The sequence below is a fragment of the Melanerpes formicivorus genome, unplaced genomic scaffold (assembly GCF_026170545.1).
Source record: "Melanerpes formicivorus ecotype bairdi unplaced genomic scaffold, bMelFor1.0.p_v2 SCAF_9, whole genome shotgun sequence".
Taxonomy (NCBI): Eukaryota; Metazoa; Chordata; class Aves; order Piciformes; family Picidae; genus Melanerpes; species Melanerpes formicivorus.
The window spans coordinates 23,204,117-23,227,440 of NW_027142361.1; the positions used below are offsets into that span (position 1 = coordinate 23,204,117).

Below are 23,324 nucleotides of genomic sequence, written 5' to 3' on the forward strand. Positions count from 1 at the left end.
TTGCATCATGTAACTAATGACTGGTAAAGCAGCTCCTTCCATGCACAGAAACACTTCTGTACATCACTATAACACTGATGCTATGGAAAGGACATGTCAGCATGCAGAAAACATTTTGTTCTGCCTTAAAAAATAATCATTAGATTCAGTAGAACTGCTGGAATTGTCAGCAGTTTTTAAAACCAGCCTCTTAGCTACACACAGGTTTTAAGGCTATTAAGACTGCTATGAGTTTTAAGTTTGTACAATGCTAAAAACTAATAAACTACAATGCTAAAAATTATAAATAAAAAAATATATATAATAGGAGAAGCAAGGTATTATGATGGAAAACAGAATGATAAAGTAGGGAAAATTGTTACAGGAACTTAACTATAGAATTTGTATCACCGTGAAAGGTGATGTTAAATCTCAGGTACCCAGGACCAACCTTACACCAGCAATATGTGTCAGCACCAATCTAGGAGAAGTCTTACAGCTCCTGTGGTGAAGGATAGGATACAAACCAAAGCCAAACATAAAAGAGATCTACTTCACTTCTCTTTCCTATCCACAAGTCATAAGAACTCATCATCACTTTTCCATATCTCTCTGGACCCTCTCTGTGGCAGCAGTTGGAGAAATCACTGTCCGTTGTTGAACAATGTGCATGAACCTGTGCTGGTTACTGTAAGGCTGCAGGAGGATGAAGGCTTGGGCAGGTTGTGTACAGTGTCGGTTGTGTGTGAGAGAATGTGGGAAGGGTTTGTGAGGGTGTGGTGTTTGAGGCTCTGCCTGTGGTGTCTGAAGAGTGGGCTCTGCATGAGGCAGAGTGAATGATGTTGATGCTGGGGGTAACAGACAGTTTATGAGTCTTGTGTGTCCATTTGTGTTGTACTTCTGTACTCTTGCCTGAGTGTGTGCCTGAGTTTGCAGCATGCCATGGACTGGACTGCATATTGCACATCTCGTGTGTGTGTGACTCCACTGAGATACTGTGGATCACGACAGCCCACAGCTCAGAACGGAGCAAAGGAAGAGAGAAAACATAGGATGCATCACCTCTGTCCCATCAGGAGAGGAGACTAGCACAGATCCCCAAAGCAGGTGGATTCCTACTGAGGGGCTTTTCATTGCCCCTCCATAGACAGCCAGAAAATCCCCCTTTGCAGATCAGTAGGGAAAACAAACAAACAAATACACTCCCCGAAAACAAAACAAAACCTCAAACAAACAAAGCACCGAACTGCAACCTCACATCTCTTACCCAAACCTCTGCCAAAGGTCTTGCGGGTACAAGGAACACGGGGAACCGACTGCACTCCCTTCCCGGCCCCGCGAAGGGCTCGGCATCCGGACATAGCCAACCCACTGCTAAATCCCGCCCCGTCCCGTTCCCGAGCCTGAAACTTCCGGGGAGCTGAAAGTCGCCGACTGGTTTGGTTTTAGTCGGTTAGAGATTATCTCAGATGGAGCCGCAAGAGCCACTAATTAAGCCAGCTATTTAGGATTTTAATGCGATTTAAATTGGCCCTTGGAATAGAAAAGCGGTGAAAAATACAATAGTGCTAATGACAGTGCATTAAGATCTGAACACAATGATGGGCTATTAGAAGAGTCCCGAGGCTCTTGTAAGGTTCAGAAGAGCCAGGAAAAGGGAAGGAAGAGGACAACAAAGAGAAGACAAGGAAGGGATCTGCCTTGCCCTCAGTGGGTTCCAGGCTGGGCACGGGGAGACGGTTCAGCCCTGTCCAGGATCATCTTCATCGCCCGGAGCTGCCAAGCGGGCAGGGAAATCTGCCCTGCCCGGCTTTGCCTGCCCCTGAGGCGGGACGCAGCTGGGCTTTGGGTGATGGGAGGACTTAAGCCAGGGGTTGGGAGATGATCAGGTAACTCAGGCAATTTGCCAGAACAGGGGAGAACAAGGTGGAGAGGGATTTCCTCTCTGCCCATTCATAGAATCATAGAATGATTTGGGTTGGAAGGGACCTCCAAAGGTCATCTAGTCCAACCCCCCTGCAGGAAGCAGGGGCATCTTCCATTAGATCATTCCTGCATCATCCCAGGATGCCTGGATGAGACGAAGAGGAGGGGGTAACACGCCAGCACCCTTTTTCCCTTCTTCAATTGTACACAAAATAACAAGGGAGAATATTCTCCTGGGGAGAGAAGCCCTCAGTCCTTGCCACCACTCGCTTCCTCCAACCTTTTGCCGAAGGTCTTTTCCTTAATAAGTGAGTCATTAGGCGGCAGTTTTGAGTGTCAAAAATTAGAATGGAGGAGAGGATCAAGAATCAACGAGTGCCTTTCAAAGGAAAGACGATATCACGACTAAGCACATAAAAGGTAGAGGCTAGAAAGGGGAGAGTCTTTGCCCCTATTTTATTGATAGACTTTAGGGTGACTGATGCTTGAGCTATTAAGAGGGTGTTCCTTTCTTTCTAATGTTCTTATTCTTTTTCTTCCTTTTCTTTTTTTTTTTTTTTTTCTTTTTCCTAATCAAATAAGATCTGAGGGTTGTTCCTAGCTAGGCACTAATGCATTCGGATGTCAGTCACCTCTAAGCGATTTGACAAACTCAAGATCTCTTAAAACGTGCAGAGTTCAGATCAGATTAATTCCCCAAAAATGTTTTGATTCAAAGTAGTTTGTATTTTATGTTGCCAAGGGCAATCGAAAAAGAGCTATTGCCGATAGGTTGGCCCTTCTCTCTTCATGGCCCAGAGGCAATAGCAGTATTTAAGCTTCTGAAATTAGCCTGGGGCAGGAACGATAGATGATCACAAAGCGAAACAAGAGCTTTTTTTGGAGTTTGCCATCTCAATTTCATAAAACGATGCAGGCCAAATGTCACCGTGTTGTTTTTTTAATCTAAATATATGGAGGTGAGGACACTAAGCCTGCATACTCTACATGTCCGAGGGATGGGGAAGAGATGGGTGTGGAAAGGGGGCTTGGAGGGCATTTTTATAAAGAAGCTTACATTAAAAAAAAAAAAAAAAAAAAAAGAAAAAGAGAGAGGAATCAAACAGGAATCAGATTATTCTGCTTTTAAAACGACAACCTAGAGAGGAATTAAAAGGGAATGGTGTGTAATAAAAGACTGGGACGATTAATAGGAAAGTATAAGAGGTGAGGGATTTTTTTAATGATTAAAAAACACAGACAACTCCTGTAAATAGAATCTTCATTTCTTCAAGTGATTTCTTTTGAAACGAGCGATCTGAATGTTCAACTTTAAGGCAAAGCTCCACTCTGTATGTACAACATTAATATGATCTCTGCAGAATTTGGTACTCAGAAATATTAACATATCAAAGCCGCTGCCTGAGGCTAGAGAAGCTATCGATACACGAGCAGTAGGAAAAGTAAAGATTATTGGTTCTGATTATTAGAGCAGGGAAGCTCCGGGCTAAATCCTGCACACCATTAACTGAAAGTGATAGCATGGGGATCTCTGCCCTGGAATCGGTGGCAAATATTTTCTCTAGCTAGTAATTAGCTCGCCAGCACCTAAGCCTTGCAAAAATCTTTTACTTTCCGAGCCTCATTAAAAGCAAACACGAAATCATTGCACTAAACAATCCAGAAGGCAGCTGATATGTGCAATGGCAGACAGAGATGGAAGTAGGGAAGAGCCATGCTTGTAATGTTTGTCATTCCTCTCAGTATTAATACCAAGACTGCAAACCATGGCACTTTTTTATAGGCTGCTTTTTTGGTTGTTGGTGGTGATTTTTTGTTTGGTTTTGGGTTTGTGTGGTTTTGGTTTTGGTTTTTGGGGGGTTATTTTGTGCAGGATGAGGTCTTCTTCTGGGAAAGTATATGGGAACTTTTCCTTTTCTTTTATTCTGTTCTTTCTTTCTTAATTTCCTTCCTTCCTTCCTTCCTTCCTTCCTTCCTTCCTTCCTTCCTTCCTTCCTTCCTTCCTTCCTTCCTTCCTTCCTTCCTTCCTTCCTTCCTTCCTTCCTTCCTTCCTTCCTTCCTTCCTTCCTTCCTTCCTTCCTTCCTTCCTTCCTTCCTTCCTTCCTTCCCCCTTTCCTGTTAATGCATATAAACTACTGAAGAATGTATATATTAATGCCAAAAAAAAAAAAAAAAGAAACCTGACATGCGATGTTTAAAATATTAGGGAAGCCGTTCTCTAGTTAATATATTCTTATTGATGTATTACTAGAAAAGAAGTGTGATTTATTTATATGGGATACTGTATAACGCTTAGGTGCAGGATGTTTTGATTACTGCTAACACCTATCGCTTTTTGTGAAGTCGGACAAAATATTTATTATGTATTTTTAATATACATTTGAAACTTATATGCTCGCCTTTGATATTTCCCCTGAATATGCCAAGAGACATAGAGCAGTGCAGCAGTAGCTCAGCACTTAGATCAGGGTAGAGAAAACCTTGCGTTTTCATGCTGGACTGCCTTTACTATCCATCTTTAAATCCTTGAATAATTTGATCGCTTTAAAAAAGAAAGGAGCGAGAGAGGGAGGAAGAGAGAGACTTGGTTACAATCGTCTGTGCAGGTAATTGGAATCTCCTTAACAGGGGCTGGAGAGCTGAATAAACTAGAGTTGAGCTGAGCTGAGATTTGAGCCGCCCTTCAACTGGGAAATGAGAACCACAGTCGAACGCTACAGACACAGACCCCAGCTGATGAGAACTCTGTCTTTCTCTGTTGCAGCTAATGATCTCTGCTTCTCGGAGGTCAGCTCCCGGATCAAACCCGAAAGAATTACCCCTCTTCCCAGGGATAATTAGAATCCTCTGAAATCCGAGAGACGAGGACCTAGCCAGGCACCGACAGCACGACTTGGGCAGGAGTCTACAGGCCCGGCGAACTGCCAGCCCTCCCCACAGCATCCCGCCAGCGGTGCCCAGGGAGGGGCCGGGGCCGCCCGCTGCAGGGAGGAAGGGAGGGGCGGAGCGGAGAGGGGAGGTCAAGCGGAGCTGTCCCTTCAGCACCACCGCGCCGCCGCTGCCTGGCCCTGCTCCACCGTGCACCGGCCACAGGTCCGGCCTCTGTTCCTTAGCCCCAGCTTCGGCTCCGGGCCCGGCGCCCGGCCCCCGGCCCCCAGCCCCGCCTTCGGGTTCCGGGCCCTGCCCCAGGCCCTCAGCCCCGGTTTCGTCTCCGGCTGCCCTGCGGAACACCCGAACAAAGCCTGGTCTGAGTTGGTGTGGAGAGAGAACACCACATAACCTCCACTTGTGTGGATATAACCGCAGAGAGTAGTACTACTCCCTGACTCTACTCATTGCAGTCGGGTAGTCTCGGTAGTGGCTAAAATAAGCTCTCTGCCACATGGCCTAAACAACCTCCTGATTATGTGTTTTTCACGGTGGATATAATGAATAAATAAAGGCAATAACGGGACAAGAAGTGCTCATTCCAGGAGGTTGAGTCTCTAAATGTCCTCTCTCCGGCTGCATTATTCGTTTTATACCGGGAAGGGGGTTAAACTTTTAAGAATTGTGCTCCTACATTAAGTCTTTCAGCAACTTTTGGTTCTCTGCAGGGGAAATGACGGTAATAACGAACTCCCCAGAACACTCAGAGTTGGCAAATGTTGAAGAAATGCATATGCAATAAGAGTTCCAAACCTTTCCTCTAACTTTGACGTTAGGCATTTACATTGACAGATGGTTATCAAATGAAGTGACACTCAAAAGTGAGTTCCACACTGGTCTGTAGCGCTACTGAAACCACATTTCCAAAACCCCTCTTTCCTTTTCCCCACACGAGATCAAACTGCCGATTTAACAGCCAGGGAACACGTTTCACAAACTACCAGGGATCAGTTCGGTTAAACGGGGAATGATAAAATCACTCAAGAAAGCTCTGGATTCAGCAGAATTATCCGAGAGCTACCGAGGAACAGATCATTTGTAAAGTGCAAATGGACTGTGAAATGTGAAGAGCTCTAAGCTAGTTTGCACCTACTTCTGTCTAATGTCAAATTATCACTGTTTTGACAGTAAACTCAAACTACGCTAAACAGCAGGGGAGGGAAAGAGTGAAGTGGAGAAGAGTTTATGTCTTAAATAAACTGATAGACCCAAGGATTTGTAACCTCTTACCTCTTCTTATCACACCTCCTTGCCCGTTCAGTACAAGTCCACACTGGGCCTCCACTGAGCTCTTAAGTAACGAGGAGGGAAATAAAAGGAAAGAAAGAAATCAGATACAGAAATCCAGAGAGATCACACAGCTTTTTCTTTGTCACACGGAAATAATAGTTAAAGTGAACAGGCAAAACCACAATTACTGTCATCGAACTCCAGTGCTTTGGCCAAATCAGCTCGCGACCGCGCAGTCTGCCCTTACCCCATGAAATGAAGTGTAATTATCACTTTAATTGCTATTTAAATTCGAGTTTATCCTGAACTGGGGGGTTAGATCGGCAGTTAGGTGGCAGGATCGAGAGATAAAAGAAGTACTCTTAAGTGAAGTGTGTTCGCACTCTACATTTGCGCGTAAAAAGGGGAAAAAAAATGCACTTTCACATAGTATTTTCGTATGTTTAGCTTATGTTTATATATATACACAGACAGTTAAATTCATATATGTGTTTCCTGAGGAGTCTACACCGATTTACGAAGTGTACACAGAAGTAGACAAAGAGCGCAAACAGCAAGCGAGAGCTATTGGGCTTTGCCGGATACACAGAGCCGTAAGGGTATGGTAACAATGCGTGTGTCCTCACATAGGTGGGGATGAATATGCATCTGTGCGCGCACACACATAGGCACCCATGTGTGAGCCTGGGGTGAAGAACCATCCAAAAACCTGTCTAGGGCTTTTGGTGCACATCCGAATAGATCTCACTTCATTATTCTCCTGTTACAAGGCTGATTATTTGGGGATCTTCACCTTCCTTGATAAATATTGTTATTGGAGTGATAAAAGGGTTGGGTTTTCTTTGGGTTTTTCCTTATGTTAGGGTAAAAAAAAAAATCAGAAACAAAACCAACACAACAAACCAAATCTAAATCTTTGCCCAGTGGAAATGTGTTAAAGACGCATTTTTCTCTACAAACAAACGAGGTATTGGACATGAAAGAGGCCTTTAAGGGTGTTAACCTACTCAACAGCCCGTGAAGAGTTAAGTAAATGCGGAGAGAGTCGGTGCATAATAAAAACCCCACTTTACAAAACAACCTCTACAGTCCTGGCTCTCTCCCCCACTTTCACCATATTGGCGCTGGCCCTGTAAGACCTTCCTTTTCAAGGCTCTTTTTTATTTTAAGTGTTCTGCCTTAAAGTGATTATGAAATCAATATGAAAAAAACTTGGCGACTGAGCATAAATTAAAGCGGTGATGGGAAAAGGTGTGACAGTTTTCTTTGTTGCCCATGGAAAATCTTTTTAGGGCACTGAAAGATGCCACTCCAGCTCCAAGACTGTTTGCATCTGTTAGGCTGACTTGAACCGCTCTCGAAACTATTGGACATTCACTTAAAATTCTGTGCAGGGAAAAGTATATTTACATTTGTTGCATTTGAAATGAGGCATATGCTGATGAACGTTTTAAAAAGAAAGACTAAGGAGAAAGGGCAAGACTGGTTAGACTACGATTTTGGGTTAAAAGTATTTGTGAGCAGCCCTGTTTCTGTTCGCCACCAAAACGCTTCCTTCTGAGCCCAAAGTGACATTTACAAAGCTCCCAAGTTTGTTCGAAGCATCTAAATCATAACGACAAATATGAATATTTTCGACTTCTCACCACTCAGCCTTTTCGATACCTCAGCACACTCCCTCTTCTGTTCGGGAAAAGAGGGAGGAGGGAAAAATAAAGAAAGGAACAGGTACAAAGACCTAAGTCTTTCCATTTCGAATAAAAAAATCTGATCGAAAAATGAATATTTTCCAAATGAAAAACGTTTGGTTTTTCTCTTCTTTGAATAAATAGAAAGAGACTATTCCCCTAGCAGTTTAACCAGCCTTTCCCCCTGTGGTGGTTTAGGCTTGCCCCAACCCATTACACACCCCACCCCCCCTTCCTTTTCTTTTTTTTTTTTTTTTTTTTTTAAGGGAAACATGTTGTTTGGTCGGATGACATTGCATAAATGACCAGTTGAATGGCACTAAGTCGAAAATTGGATAAACTATGGTGCTTTTTTGCCCGGGATTTAGGCATTGTCTGGTGTCTTGCAAACGTCCCTAATCCCCTCTTTTGAAAAATACTAGGATTTGTGCCTGCCAAAGAAAAAAAATTTGTACAGATACAAAAAAATCAGCAGCAGACGTGGTTATAAAAAAGGAGTAAATAGGTTTTAGTTGGGCTGAGCAGTGAATGGCAGATTTTTTTTTTTTTTTGAGGGCGGTAACATAAGGAGATCCTTGTGAAAATGTAAGCAAAACAAGCAACAACCCCACTAAAAAAAATGGCCAGAGAAGATAAAATGATATAGTGAATTTTAATGGAGAAAGCTAGGTTTAAATAGTTAAGAGTTTCATCCTCCTCGGAGATATAAATGATAACAATCTTTGTTGTTGGGTCGTAGGATTATTTTTCTCCTTAAAAAAAAACAGAAAGAAAAAAAAAGGGAAAGAGTGAATTTCTGCGGTTATGGGTTTGTTTTGTTTGGGGGATTTTTTGAAGGAAGAATATATAAACCTCCTCAGCTTGGCAAACTTTGTTTTTTTTTTCCCCCAAGCTTTTGACCATTCCGTCTTTTTAGAAGGACCAACGTAGTGAGCTTTGTTATGACTGGGAGCGAGATTTGGGGGGAAAGTAAGTACAGTAAATACGGTCTTGTTTGCCAGTCCCCGCTGGTGGGGTAGCTTTTCGTCCCCTGGCTCCTCGGGAAAAGGAAGGTTTACTTTTGATTTGGGGGACTTTCCGAAATGGGTGTGAGATACAAGAGGGCATAGTTTGCAGTTTTCGAAACAAATTTCGTTTAAGCAATCGGCTTGATTTACCCGAGGTGAAAGGATTTCTGAGTGGAAAAAGCTGAGGTTTTGATATTTAGATTTTTTCGTTCGTTTGTTTGTTTTAATGGGTCAGGATGCCGGTTAGGAGGGAATAGATGGATGATTAGACACACAGATTAATTCAGCTTTATCTCTACCTATTAACACCTAGATAGGCTATTTCGGGGGATATTTGTCATACTGAATATTTTTGACGAACGTTTTCTCCCGTTTGTTTCTCTCCTGCCTCATGCTTCGGACTTCAACGAAAGGTCTGCCTGCCCTGCTTTTTTTTCTCCTTTCCTACCCCATCGTTAACACATTTTCCTGTCTTGTCGGTGCAAGTTGCTCAAGCGGTTCCTTCCGCCGAGAGAAAGGAAAAGTTTAGGACAAAACCCAAGAAGATGGGCTGGGTTTGGTTTCTGTGCTACTTTCGCAAGGGCTGGTCCACAAACACACGGACCTCTCACAGGCACACACGCACCCCAAGCTCCCCGGATGAGTCCCACCGTCTCAGTCAACACAGAGGCACAACCCACGCGGGGAGGTCGGGCGTGAGTTTAGGGTTGTTTTGTTGTTGTTTGGCCAAGAAAACCTACTGGCATTTTTTTTCTTTCTTTCTTTTTGGTTCCCCCCCCTCCCCGCCCCAATTTTTATTGTTACTCTTCTAGAGGGGTCAGGCTGTGAATCAGATTTTGGGTGAATCTTTCCTCCTTTGTATGAGCTGTTCTAAGCAGAGAAAAATGGGGAGGGGGAGGGGGGAACCAGGGCAGGGGGAGGGGAGAAGTAGGTGCCTCCAAAGGAAATCGTATGCTATTTACCTGCAAATCGTCTGCTCCCGAGGCTGCAAGCCCGAGGCTTGGTCCTGGCAGGAGTCTTTGATCTGGATGCATCCCATATTGGGATCCATGGCTCATAAGAGACAGGTCGTGGCGGCGGTAAGCATCTAAGCACCCCAGCTCTCTCCTCTGCTCGTCCAAGCAAGAGGACTTGAGCGCCCGCGCATTGTGCAGGTTGATAAAATCAGTGGGTTCCCCATGGTGGATCTGCTGGTAGTATTGCTGGGAGTGATGGAGAGAGTTCAAGGAGTAAGCGTCGGGGTTGACTGCCGGGTGGCTGTGTTGGAACTCGTAGTGGAAGGACTGATGGTGCAGTGGGGTGTACTGGTGGTTAGTGGAGAAGTACGGGGAAGCGAACTCGGTGCCCGTGGTAGAATAAGTGAGAGGAGATGAGGAGGAATAGGCGACGGTCGAGTTGGCCACAGACTCCAGGCATCCAAGCTGCATCAAACGGTAACTGTTTGATCCGTCATGACGTATCTGAAAGGAAGAAGTGAAAAGAAGACCCCAAAACTGGAGGTTTGTCATTGAACGCCCCGGGTGCGCTTCTGCCGAGCACGCTGTCCTGCATAGCTTCTCCCCCTGCAGAAAGGTCTAAACCTCCGAGCGGCAACCCCAACAACAAAAGATCCTTTCCTACCTTGGGCTGGTGCCATAAAGGTCTGTTCAAAAAATCATAAACAGCCTAGCCTGCCCTTAATACCGTCAAGCGAAAGAAATCCACGCACTGAAATAAAAAACTATCTATCTTTCTATCTGTCCATCCATTCACCTCCTGATCACAGCTGTAATATCTGGGGCTGACACACACAAAAAAGTCATCAGAGGAAACTAACGACAATACACACAACTCCCGTCCCTATGTTACAGCGTTACACATTGAGAAAGCTTTGCCGCCTGCTTGCCTTCCTTTCTTCCTTCCCTTCTCTCCCTCTCTCTTTTTTTTTTTTGAACCCCTATTTTTCTTTCTTTTAAAAATAACGAATCAGATCCAAAATTCCTCCCCCCTCCCTCCTTTTCCCCGCGTTTCGAAAGAAAAGGGGAGTCTTGCTTTTTAGTGAGAACTCCCCATTCCTGGCGAGCTGCTGGTGATTTTCCTCCACTTCATTATATTATTAGGGGTATTATTCTGATTTTCGTTCTGGCAACGGTTTTAACGTGGTAATGAGTTGCCCTTTCTGGCGACAGATGTCATAACGAATTTTCTCTCTATACTTCTTTAAGTTATCTCTATAGCAAGATTATAATTAAACGTAACGGTCCAATATGGATTTAAAAAAAAATGGAAACAACCGCACAGGCACATCCACACACACAGATGTACACACATACATCCACACACCCGCACACACACACATACACGCTCACTCACACACACAAAATACCTCTGCATCGTGGACGAGACCAGGAAAGGTAGTTGACATTTTTTGGTTCTCCGGGAGAGGGGGAAGGAAAAAAAAAAAAAAAGCTTAAAAAAAAAAAGACAGAAAGAAAGAAAAAAAAACCCACACACCCCAAAACACCAAACCCAAACAAAAACCAAATAAAAACCTAGTGGATAAAAATTTCTCCTCTCCAATATTTAAAAAAAAAAAGAAAAAAAAAAAGAAAAAAAAGGTAAAAAAAATAAAAAGGAAAAATCCAAAGTTCATGTATTTCCCCAAATATTTTTTTTTTTTTTTTTAGGAAAAAATCTCTACAGACAGAGAGAATTTGCAATGGATCTGCATAGATCAGATTGCTCGCTTTTCCATGCACCTCCTTAAAAACCTGTAGGAACAAAATTTTCCCTCTGCACAAAAGCTGCTCCCTGGATCAGATTTTGTACTTGCTGGGTATTTCTTTGGCTGATGTCGTAGGTCCCTTGGTAATATAGAAGTTTTGAAAATTAAGCATCAGCACTGAGAACTGGGAGGACAATAGATAGAGGAGCTTCATCCCAGGAGACAAGGAATAAATATTGTATCTTCGCCTAATAAGGAACTGTAGGTTCTTTCAACATTTTTATACATTTTTTCCTCCACTCTTTAGAATGCTTTTTCTTACCCAGGCTAACATGGGAGCTAATCTGATCGAAGGGGGTATTTTGTGTACATTTTATTGGGAAGACATAAAGCTAATATATATTAATCTATATTATTAAACCATCCTTTTCAATAGGTAAGTGCTCCTTCCTGTTGATTATAATGCTTTTAAATACTGACCAGCATCTAAGATTGCACATTTGTATGTGTGTCTGTTTCACTGTATTTCTTTTTTTTTTTTTTTTCTAAATGAAAACTCTGTGGTTTGTTTTGGGTTTGTAATTTTTTATTTTTTTACTCTTGCATTTACATCGAATTTAAGTCCACCCCACACTACAACCTGCTTTTAAAGCTTCCTAATATGTTATCTCGCAGGCTTCTTTAAATAGCATTTTCCAGCATAAAACTAGGGTGAAACCACAAAGTATCACTGCAGTGACATATTATATGGAATTCTACATAAAATACATATAGATCTACGGAATTACGTCCGGCTAGACAGGAGAAAGAGAACTAGGGAAGGGAACGTATGAGGTAAAGACCACTGATAGCTGTTTTCCCGTCGACATTTGGAAGTGCCGATATATTTTAGTGATGGGAATGCACGGGGACTGCGCAGCCCTGGGTTGCAAAGCTGAAGGGAGGCGTTATTTATTTATTTAGTGACACGGGTCCGAGGAACTGCCACTTGGGGAATAAGTCCTCTCTGCCTGCTCAGCACCCCCCCCCCCTCCATCCCCCCCCCCCCCCCCCCCCCCCCCCCCCCCGCCTTGTCCCTCTGCCTCTGCCCCCAGGTAGTGACTCTCCAGCACCCGAAGTGACTGTGGGCACCGCACCGGCAGCGCCCGGGGTGGGGGCTGCCCGCTGCCAGGCGGGCTCGGGGCGGGGTGTGGGGGGTGTCGTACACCCTTCGAGAGGATGCCAGCCCAAATGGCATTTCCCGGCGGGGTGGCTAGGCTGATGGCTAGCTTCCACAAATGATAAGCCTGGAGATAGGAGAGGGTGTAACTTGCTTTTAATTGCCATTTAATTTGGGTTGCTTTTAAGCGTTTAAGATGCGAAGGTGTCTTAATAATAAGCCGCAGGCAAATAGGCATGTGGCTCTCCCTGCCTTTCCTCTGTTGTTTTTTTTCAAGGTCTGGGTTTTGGGAGGGTTTATTGGTACCTGTTCATGCAGGCTAACAGGAGCTGTCATTCAGCCCTCTTTTCTTTCTACAAATGGACAAAGGCACACGACTGGAATTGAAATGCATTGTCTGAAATGGGAAAGTGCGTTTATCCAGGCGTGCAGAGGGGTCAGCACCAAACACCTCGGCCCTTTCCGGAGTACTGCTGGCGAATCCGGGCTCGGCAGAGCAGGGCTCACTCCTGAGCCCTTTGCCCCGCCTTTCCTACCGAGGAAAGAGAGGTGGGAGGAAAATGAGGAGGAAGAGAGGAAAATGGAGAGGAAGGGAGGAAAAGGAAGGGAGGAAAAGGAAGGGAAGCAAAGGAAGGGAGGCGGGAAGGCAGGCAGAAAGGAAGGCGGGAAGGCAGGTGGAAGGCAGAAAGGCAGGAAGGCAGGAAGGAAGGAAGGAAGGCATCCATCAGGAAGGAAGAAAGGAAGGCAGGCAGGCAGGCAGAAAGGAAGGCGGGAAGGAAGGCAGGCAAACAGGAAGGCAGACAGGCAGCAGGAATGCAGGAAGGCAGGAAGGCAAGAAGGAAAGCAGGCAGGCAGGCAGGCAGGCAAGAAGAAAGGAGGCAATAGTTTGTTTTAATTTACATTTCCTACACTTGTAATGTTGTTAATGAAGTAAAAAGATTTTTCCCAAATATACATTTTGAGTAAATTCCTTCAAGTTCAGATTTTGTTTGCACTCCTCTGGGTCCTAGTAGTTGAGAGAATAGGAGGATACATAAAAATGGGCAAGCTCTGCTCTTTCCAACGCCCCGTTAGAGCCTAGCGAGTGCAGGGTGAGCAGTCACACAAGCCTTGAGCAGGACGGCTTAGACCTAACAACAAAAAAAAGTTCAAGCACCTTGGGCACACCCTGCTGACGGAAGGAGTAATGTCCCTTTCCTTCGTGGAGGAAGGCAGCCCCCTTCCCACACAGCCAGATCACCGCACCCCTCAGCGCAGCAGATTTCCTCCAGCCGGCTACTTGCGCAGCGTAACTTTAGTCCTGCCTGGGTCGTTACTGGGGGGGGGGAGGGGAATGTTTTCCTCGGCCAGGAAGGCAAGACCAAAAGGGGACACGACCCAGGCAAAGGAACGCGGAGGGCAGCCCAGCCCAGCCTCTGCCCCGATTTAGGGCTCTGCAGGGAGGCAGCGCTTCCCACCACCTCCACTCCATAGAGTATTGCCCAACTGGTTTTATGTATTTATCTATCTATCTATCTATCTATTGTCAGAAAGGTGCAGGTGTAGGAGAGGTGGGGAAAGAATTTGGGCTCAGATTTCCTTTATTTGAAGCCTGTGGCTACCATGGTACGGTTATCACTCCACTGCCCAGCCCCTCTGAGTGTGGTGGAGGACAAACACAGTGCAAAGGCTGATGCCTTCCCAACTTGCTTCCCGAGCTGCTAAGAGAGCACCTCACTGCAAGAGACATATCTCTCTCCCTGGTCCGACCCCTTCCCCCTCCATGCCCCCCTTCCCACTCATCCAGACAAACACACAGCCACAATACCAGCCAGCTCAGAGCGCAACTTTGCTTCAAACAACAACAAAGCCACCAAAATGGTTTTGTTTGGAGGAAAGTTTATAAGAAACTCTGCTTGCCAGATGCACATTACTGGTCAGTTCCATCTGTTAGCTTTGCTTACAGACCCTCCAAAAATCATATAGACCATTTGTGCTCCTTAATCCAATTAATAACTCTAGTCAAACTGCAAGCACTTATTAACTGCTCCCAAAGAAAATCTTTCAGGAAAGATAATTGGAAGCTTTCTGATATTCCAAACAACACCAGGAGCTAATGGTCAGAGCAGGCAGACTTTGTGTTGAGTTTCATTCTGGCTGGGTGTGTTGTTTATCCCCTGCTTAAAGTTTTCTTCTGCTTCTAAGCTTCTTACAAATTTTATTTTTTATCTCCTTTTGTTTGTTTGTTTGTTTTAAAAAGTCTGAAAACATCTGATTGGCAGGAGTGGAGGTGGGGGGTTAAAAAGCAAGGAAACAAAAGCTCCCTCTTTGGGATCATCTCGGTTTCACTGGTAGCTCACTGAAGTGTGCAAACTGGCTGGTGTTGCTGCAGGGACAGAGTCTGGTCTTGACGTCTGGCTGCTGTGTGAGAGCAGCTCCCTGGGCTCACAGAGCTCCCTCAAGTCATGGTTGTGTTACAAATGTTTTCCAGCATCTAGGAGCCTGAAATCACAAATTTTCCTTTACTTTTTTCTTCCTATTTTAATTCCTGCATTTTGCTCAATTACCCAATAATCGTTTATTTGATTTCCTAATTAAGAGCCTTCTCTTCCACTGAGAGTCACCAAAACTTGTTCTTTGCTGGACCTAAACTTCTGATGACTTTTTCTACTGTTTCTTGTCTCTGAATGAGACCAGATTGGAATTCAGGCCATCCAATGCAATTGGGCTTAGCAGTGTCAGGACATTCCTGCATCAGGGTTCATACTCTGATAACCTTTTCTGTGAAGGACCCAAAGAGAAGTCCTCCTTCAGCATTGAGCAAAGGCTTTTTGCTTAATATTCTTTTCCATCTCCTTTGTCCTCTGTAGTTCCTGCAGTTTGGGGGCTGTGAGCTTTGGGGACAGTCAGTTGACCTAAAACCAAAGCAGCCCCAGGTTGTTTTTGTGTATTGCTAGGTTCTGCCCATTGTTTATAGACCTATTGTTGTCCATCCCTTGTCTCCTACTCTTCTCCACCCCCTTCCCCTTTGAAAATCCTTTACTCCTTCTGCTCCCCTAGTCCATTGAGCATCTCTGTCTTAGCTGGCAGAGGAGGTGAATCTGAATATGGACCCCCTGAGTGATGAGTATCACCACCTCATCTCCTTTCCTTGAACTCTGCACAGAGGGAAAACCATGGGTGAGGCCCAGACCATTGCAGGTTGGAGCGAGGGAGTTGATTGCATTCCCTTACATGTAGACACAGACCACCCACCTTCATTCTGAGGCCAGGCTGTCTGTATGCTGACCTTACCAGTCATCCAAACAGAGGAAGACAACCCCTGTCTGGTAAATAAATAAATCCTGTGCACTCTCAGGGGGAAACAGAAAGAGATCACAGTGAGATTTTTTGTTTTTTAAACAATATTTTATTTCCCCCCTCTTCCCTCTCCCCACCCCCACCCCCCAAGCATCATTATTTGGAGAGTACAATAGAATAGAATAGAATTAACCAGGTTGGAAGAGATCTTTGAGATCATCGAGTCCAACCTATCACCCAACACCATCTCATCAACTAAACCATTGCACCAAGCACCTCATTCAGTCTCTTCCTAAACACCTCCAGTGATGGTGACTCTACCACCTCCCTGGGCAGCCCATTCCAATGGCAAATCACTCTTTCTATGAAGAACTTCCTCCTAACATCCAGCCTAAAACTCCCCTGGCACAGATTGAGACTGCATCCTCAAGTTACTCTCCTCTTCCAAGGAGGGTAAAATAAGATTTGACGCTGGAGTTCACGGACTGTATCTGTGACCAATGAGCATGGGGGAGCTTTGGAAGAAGGTTCTTCAAACTACAAGATGAGAGATGTCCAGCAAAGACCTGCCCTTTCCCCATTCCTCTGAACATAGCTAACCTCTTCAAAACCCACCACCGTGTTTCCTCCTTCTTCAAATTTGTATTCTGCCTCACCACAGCAGCCGAAAGGCAACATAATGGGACAGAGAAAATGCATTTGCAAGCAATTAAAATGCTGTGAATATATTAGTCAAAAATTAAAGGGGATAACTGGTGTCTCCAGTCATTTCTTTGATGGCAGCAAGACTTCCTGCTTTCTGAGCCTTTCAGGAAGACTCAAGGAAGCTATATTTCAACCCAAGTACCTGGCGTCACTCAGTAAATGCAAAAAGCAGAGGTGAAATAACCACAAAAGAGTCAATATTGATCAATATTGCCTTGCAAAAACCCAGATGTATGCTCACTTGATGTGAATGCCATTCATGACAGTCTGTACAAGGATGAAGAGGGCAGAGTTTGTAGTGGCTGCATTGAAATGTGACTTTTTGGACATTTGGTAAGGGTGATTCATTGGCTACCTGTCATCTTGCCCTTCTTTTTCTGGTTCACATTCCCTATCCTCATTCTCCTTACTCTCTCTCTTTCCTGCTGGCTGTTACCTATTTCTGATTAAAAGGAACTGTCAGCTGCACAGTCCATGTCCCTGTTGTGTTATTTCTTGTGATAAGGGTCTGGATGATGTGACTTCCCTGCTTCCTTCAACCACATCGTCCTCCAACCATAGGTTTAGTTCTTCCATGGAGCTGCTCCTTACTTAGAATAAACCTTTATTTAGAATAAACCAAACCAGGTTGGAAGAGACCTTCAAGATCATCGCGTCCAACCCATCAACCAATCCAACACCATCTAAACTAACCCATGGCACCAAGCACCCCATCAAGTCTCCTCCTGAAAACCTCCAATGACGGCGACTCCACCACCTCCTTGGGCAGCCCATTCCAATGGGCAATCACTCTTTCTGTATAGAACTTCTTCCTAACATCTAACCTAAACCTCCCCTGGCACAGCCTGAGACTGTGTCCTCTTGTTCTGGTACTGGCTGCCTGGGAGAAGAGACCATCATCCGCCTGTCTACAACCTCCCTTCAGGTAGTTGTAGAGAGTGATAAGGTCACCCCTGAGTCTCCTCTTCTCCAGGCTAAGCAATCCCAGCTCCCTCAGTCTTTCCTCATAGGGCTTGTGTTCCAAACCCCTCACTAACTTCGTTGCCCTTCTCTGGACTCGTTCCAGCAAGTCAACATCCTTCCTAAACTGAGGGGCCCAGAACTGGACACAGTACTCGAGGTGCGGCCTAACCAGTGCAGTGTACAGAGGCAGAATGACCTCCCTGCTCCTGCTGGCCACACTGTTCCTGCTGCAGGCCAGGATGCCATTGGCCCTCCTGGCTGCCTGGGCACACTGCAGGCTCATGTTCAGCCTACCATCGACCAGCACCCCCAGGTCCCTCTCTGCCTGGCTGCTCTCCAGCCACTCTGACCCCAGCCTGTAGCACTGCATGGGGTTGTTGTGGCCAATGTGCAGAACCCGGCACTTGGATGTGTTAAATCTTACATTTATCCTCTCAACTGATCTTGCAGCCATCTCATTTCTCCCTCTCCTGACTGTTTCCCCACAGCTTCCTGAGCTACTCAGTGCCCCATCCCATCTGTCTTTGCTCTCCAGCCAGACACTAAGAGAGCAGCTTCTCTTGGCTTAGGCTTATATAGGAGTGGAGATCCTGCCGAGGGCCCCTTCTTACATGGCTCCTAGGGCTGTACCTGCTCCGTGGAGGCCTCTCCACCTGGTCCTCCTTGACAATAGCCTCTGGTGTATCTTGGTCTTTCACACACTCCTGCTTTAAGGCATGCATTTCCATCATCACTGTTGTGTTTTCAAGCTGTCTACCCGCCTTTTCTCTCTCCTTTAGTCACCTGCATCAAGAAAAACAGGCTGCTTCCACTCTCCCCCTTTTGGAATTTCCCCCCTTTCAATCTTCACACAACATTGTGGTTTTGCCAGTGCCTTTTACTGCCATATTCCTAATTTCTTTCAGCATCTCTACCTCATCCCTTAGGGGGGTAACATGACGACTGTGGCAGCTGTCCTCGCTCCAGTTCTGCAAACACTGAGACAATGAAAAACCTCCCTCCCTCCCTTCTAGTTTTCCTTTAAAAGCAAAAGCTACCTCTGTCAATTGCTCATGTAATTTCTTAGAGGCCATTTTCATTTCCCATTGACCTCTTCTGCACTTGAAGAATGTTCTAGTTCTTTATTAATCTTGCTCTCTTGTGCAGTTATAGTATTCTTTAATTTGGCTCCTCTCACACATTTTACACTTACTTCCCTTCAGCAGATGATCCTCCTAGATCTCTCTTCTTTTTTCCCTTTATTTGATCTGTCTTACTCACATAGGTTACCTTTTTTGTCTTTAAATCCTTTTAGGATTCTATCACTGTCTGAAGGCATTTTTCTGCTGTGGACAACCTAATCACAATAATTTTGGAGAATCCTTCAGCAATCTCTTTTTCCTATCTAATGATTTGTCATCTTTCTCATATTCTGTGTGCTTTGCCATTCTGAGAGGGGATGTTTGGCTATAAACATAGACCTAGCTAGGCTCTAGTTACTCCTCTATGTGAAAGCCTTGCCTTCTTTCACATCACTAGCACATCAGTCAATTCTTCTTTGCTTGTAAGCGACTGATGCGTTTGAATTTTGGAAAAGGAAGCAGTCACAGATATCTCATCAGCATTTTATGCTCTCAAGCTTCTATCAGGGAAGAAGCCAGAAATTCTCATTTAAAGAATCTTTCTCTGTGATAAGAATTTTTCTCTCTAATTGTGATCATGTATTTTTCTGCTCTGACCATACTTTCTAACCCCTTCACCTAGGATCTCTCTAACAATATTGATGCTGATCTCTAGTGGTATTGCCACTGTTAATGCCACACTGGGAAACTGTTTAAAGGAAACACAGCCACAGCCACCTCTGCTCATGAAATGGCATGAGGTTAGCAATTTAGCAGTAGAGCAAGAGGAAACTTGGTTCTGGAAACCACACAATGGTGAAAAGCCTTAAAATGTGGCTTGAAATTTAACAGGAATTCTGGTTCAAATTCTTGCTCCACTTGTGATATGGGCATTTGAACCTAGTCCTTTTAGAGCTAATAATATACAGAAATTCTTATGGTTTTCATCAGGGATGCTTCTCAGGACCAGAATGGAACAGTGGAAAAATTCAGAATTAAGAGACGTCTTCTCTGGCCTTTCCATTTGGGTCTGCACACTGTGAAGTCCATACTTTACTGGAAAATAGGCTGGTGTCAACAAAATTTGTTAAGACACTTTCACTCGAAGTTTTAAAAACAGCCCTCAAAGTCATGAGGCCTACTTCTACAGAAAGCATGAGAGGAATCTGTATGGGATATTCCTGCACATTGATGTGGCATAATATCCATACTCAACCAAAGCAACAGGAAATGAATCCGTATATGATAGGGATTTTGCATCAGGCTGTCAAAGTTCAGTGGGGAATGTTATCAACACCTTATATTTTGCTGCTCAGGACAAAGAGGTCTCTTCCAACCTGGTCTGGTCTGGTCTGGTCTATCCTATCCTATCCTATCCTATCCTATCCTATCCTATCCTATCCTATCCTATCCTATCCTATCCTATCCTATGGGATAGGTGGGATGAATCCCCTGACTGGAATGTAGGGAAAGATGGGTATAAACTCTTTAGGAAGGATAGGCAGGGAAGGAGAGGAGGAGGTGTTGCCCTCTATGTCAATAGCCAGTTGGAATCAGTGGAGCTCCAACTGGGGAGGGATGATGAGCTGGTTGAGAGTGTATGGGTAAAAATTAAAGGCAGGACAGGGGAAGGAGATATTACTGTGGGGGTCTCCTACAGGCCACCTGACCAGCAGATCCAAGCAGATGAGGCCCTCCATAGGCAAATAGAAGCGGCTTCCAGGTCACAAGCCCTGGTCCTCATGGGTGATTTCAACCACTCGGACATCTGCTGGAGGGACAACACAGCGAGGCACCAGCAATCCAGGATGTTCCTGGACTGCATAGAAGACAACTTCCTCCTCCAAATGGTAGAGGAACCAACAAGAAATGGTGCTATGCTGGACCTTGTTCTCACCCACAGGGAAGGGCTGGTAAGCAATGTGAGGCTCAGAGACGGCCTTGGCTGCAGTGACCATGAAGCAGTTGAATTTAATATCCTCAGGGCAATCAGGAGGAAGTATTCCAGGCTTACGACCCTAGACTTTAGGTGTGCAGATTTTGATTGCTTCAGGGATCTGCTAGCCAAAGTGTCGTGGGACAAAGCCCTGGAGGGAAGAGGGACCCAGGACAGCTGGTCAGTATTCAAGGACCACCTCCTCTGTGTCCAGGAGCTCTGTGTACCAACAAAGAGAAAAGCAGGTAAGAATGCTAGGAGGCCTGCCTGGATGAGCAAGGAGTTACTGGACACACTATTACTTAAAAGGAAACTCTACAGGAAGTGGAGAGAAGGACAGCTAGAACAGGGGGTATATAAGGAAGCTGCTCGAGCAGCAAGAGTCCTGATTAGGAAAGCCAAAGCAGAGTTCGAATTGAATCTAGCCAGGGAGATTAAAGGGAACACTAAGAACTTCTGGGAAGTTCTTAATGGGAAGAAGACGACTAGGGAAGGTGTGGGCCCCCTCAGAAAGGAAAATGGTGACATGGTCACAAGTGATGAGGAAAAGGCTGAGGTACTTAATAACTTCTTTACCTCAGTGTCACGGTCCAGAGACATTAGATGTCTCGGTCCGGAGACACAGTTCTTTTAAATATTCCCGTGTTGTGAAATTAAAGGCACAAACGAGGCCAAAGTATCAACAGCTAGACTATTTATTACATAAAGTGGACATAAGAAAGGAGAGGGAGAAAAGAGAGAGGGAGAGAGGGACGAGAGAGAGAAGAGGAAAGGAATTATATTACCACACCCCTCATCCCCCCCAAGACAGTTAAAGTCTGTGGAGGAAAGGTGCTGCAGGAGATGTTGGGTTTGTAGAGAAACCGTGGTGAGGCTTTTGCTGGAGAACAGCTGGGGTCCTCTGGGGAGATGTTGGGTTGATACAGGAACAGTGCTGAGGATTCGGCTGGAGCTGTGGTCCTCCAGGCAGCTTCTTTTCTCCGGAGCAGCATCGTCCCGGCTTTCTCTTCTCAGCGGCCTGGCCCGTCTCCTGTGTTTTCCTTAATCTCCGTTTTTCTCCCCGTTTTTCTCCTCTGTTTCTCTCCTCTGTTTCTCTCTACAAACCAGTAGTTGCTCAAGTCTTTTATACAGTTTTTTAGTCCTCAGGCAGGTGTTGGTATGTCAGGTATTCCAGAGGCAAGGAAATAATCCAGGTATCTGTTCCCCCGGAAATCTTTCTGTGTATTGCTGTGTATGTGGGCAAGATTTTTGGATGGAGGCGAGGGGGGAATCTCCGTCTACCCCATCTCCATCCAGACAAGTCCTCCCACATTCCTTTACACAGGTGGTGGAAACCATCGTATCACCCTGCCCAAGGTACTTGATGGGCGGAAACCACCCTGCCCAGAAAGCGTGATGGCTGGGTCCTTGGGTCCACTGTTGTAGTCCCGTGTTATCACGATGCAATCACAAGCTGATTTGCATCCAGGATTGGTGGACAGGATTCTTTCCACCTTCTTTCCAGTGGCTCTGCTATCACTTTATCTTTGTTGACTCACATAGAGAGAGACAAACTTATTAGACTCTCACACTCAGTCTTCACTGCAAGGGCCTCTAGCCACACTCCTGATGTTATGGAAGACAATGCCAGGGACGGGGAGGAAGAACTGCCCATTGTAAGTGCAGATCAGGTTCGTGATCACCTGAAGAACCTGAAAGTGTTCAAGTCCATGGAACCCGACGGGATACACCCATGGGTACTGAGAGAACTGGCAGATGAGGTTGCTAAACCCCTCTCTATTATATTTCAAAAGTCATGGCAGTCTGGGGAAGTCCCCACAGACTGGAAAAGGGGAAACATTGCCCCCATTTTCAAAAAGGGTAAGAAGGAGGAACCAGGGAACTACAGGCCAGTCAGTCTCACCTCTGTGCCTGGAAAGATCATGGAACAGATCCTCCTGGAGTCACTACTGGCTCAGAAGAATAGTGAAGAGGTGATTGGGAACAGTCAGCATGGCTTTGCCAAGGGCAAATCCTGCCTGACCAACCTGGTGGCCTTCTATGAGCAGGTGACAAAATTAACAGATGAGGGGAGAGCAACTGATGTCATTTACCTGGACCTGAGCAAAGCCTTCAACACTGTCCCGCACCACATCCTGGTCTCCAAACTGGTGACACATGGGTTTGATGGGTGGACCACTAGATGGATAAGGAATTGGCTTGATGGCCGCGCCCAAAGAGTGGCTGTCAATGGGTCCATGTCCCAGTGGAGGCCAGTGACAAGCGGAGTCCCTCAGGGATCAGTCCTGGGGCCTGTCTTGTTCAACATCTTTGTGGGTGGCATGGACAGTGGCATTGAGTGCACCCTCAGCAAGTTTGCTGATGACACCAAGCTGTGTGGTGCAGCAGACACGCTGGAGGGAAGGGAGGCCATCCAGAGGGACCTTGACAGGCTGGAGAGGTGGGCACAAGCCAACCTCATGAAGTTCAATAAGAGCAAGTGCAGGGTCCTGCATCTGGGTCAAGGCAATCCCAGGCACAAATACAGGCTGGGCAGGGACTGGCTGGAAAGCAGCCCTGAGGAGAGAGACTTGGGGGTGCTGGTGGACAAAAAGCTCAACATGAGCTCTCAGTGTGCACTTGCAGCCTGCAAAGCCAATCAGATCCTGGGCTGCATCAGGAGAAGTGTGGCTAGTAGGTCGAGGGAAGTGATCCTCCCCCTCTACTCAGCCCTGGTGAGA

General features: G+C 45.5%; 1 protein-coding gene across 2 annotated transcripts in view; it reads right to left on the reverse strand.

Moving 5' to 3' along the window:
• The window catches only part of TFAP2D (transcription factor AP-2 delta), a 77,511-nt gene extending 66,348 nt beyond the window's left edge, over window positions 1–11,163 (reverse strand). Inside the window, exons 1-3 of one of the 2 annotated variants that reach the window (XM_068142893.1) lie at window positions 11,124–11,163; window positions 9,721–10,218; window positions 6,064–6,124 (exon numbers count right to left, since the gene is read on the reverse strand). In XM_068142893.1, the coding sequence (XP_067998994.1) occupies window positions 6,064–6,124; window positions 9,721–10,218; window positions 11,124–11,162 (598 nt within the window). In that variant the 5' untranslated portion in view covers window position 11,163. Of the gene's footprint in view, window positions 1–6,063; window positions 6,125–9,720; window positions 10,267–11,123 lie in introns of those variants that run through there. The other variant, XM_068142892.1, reaches the window with a different exon arrangement.
• Window positions 11,164–23,324: the final 12,161 nt, after the last annotated feature.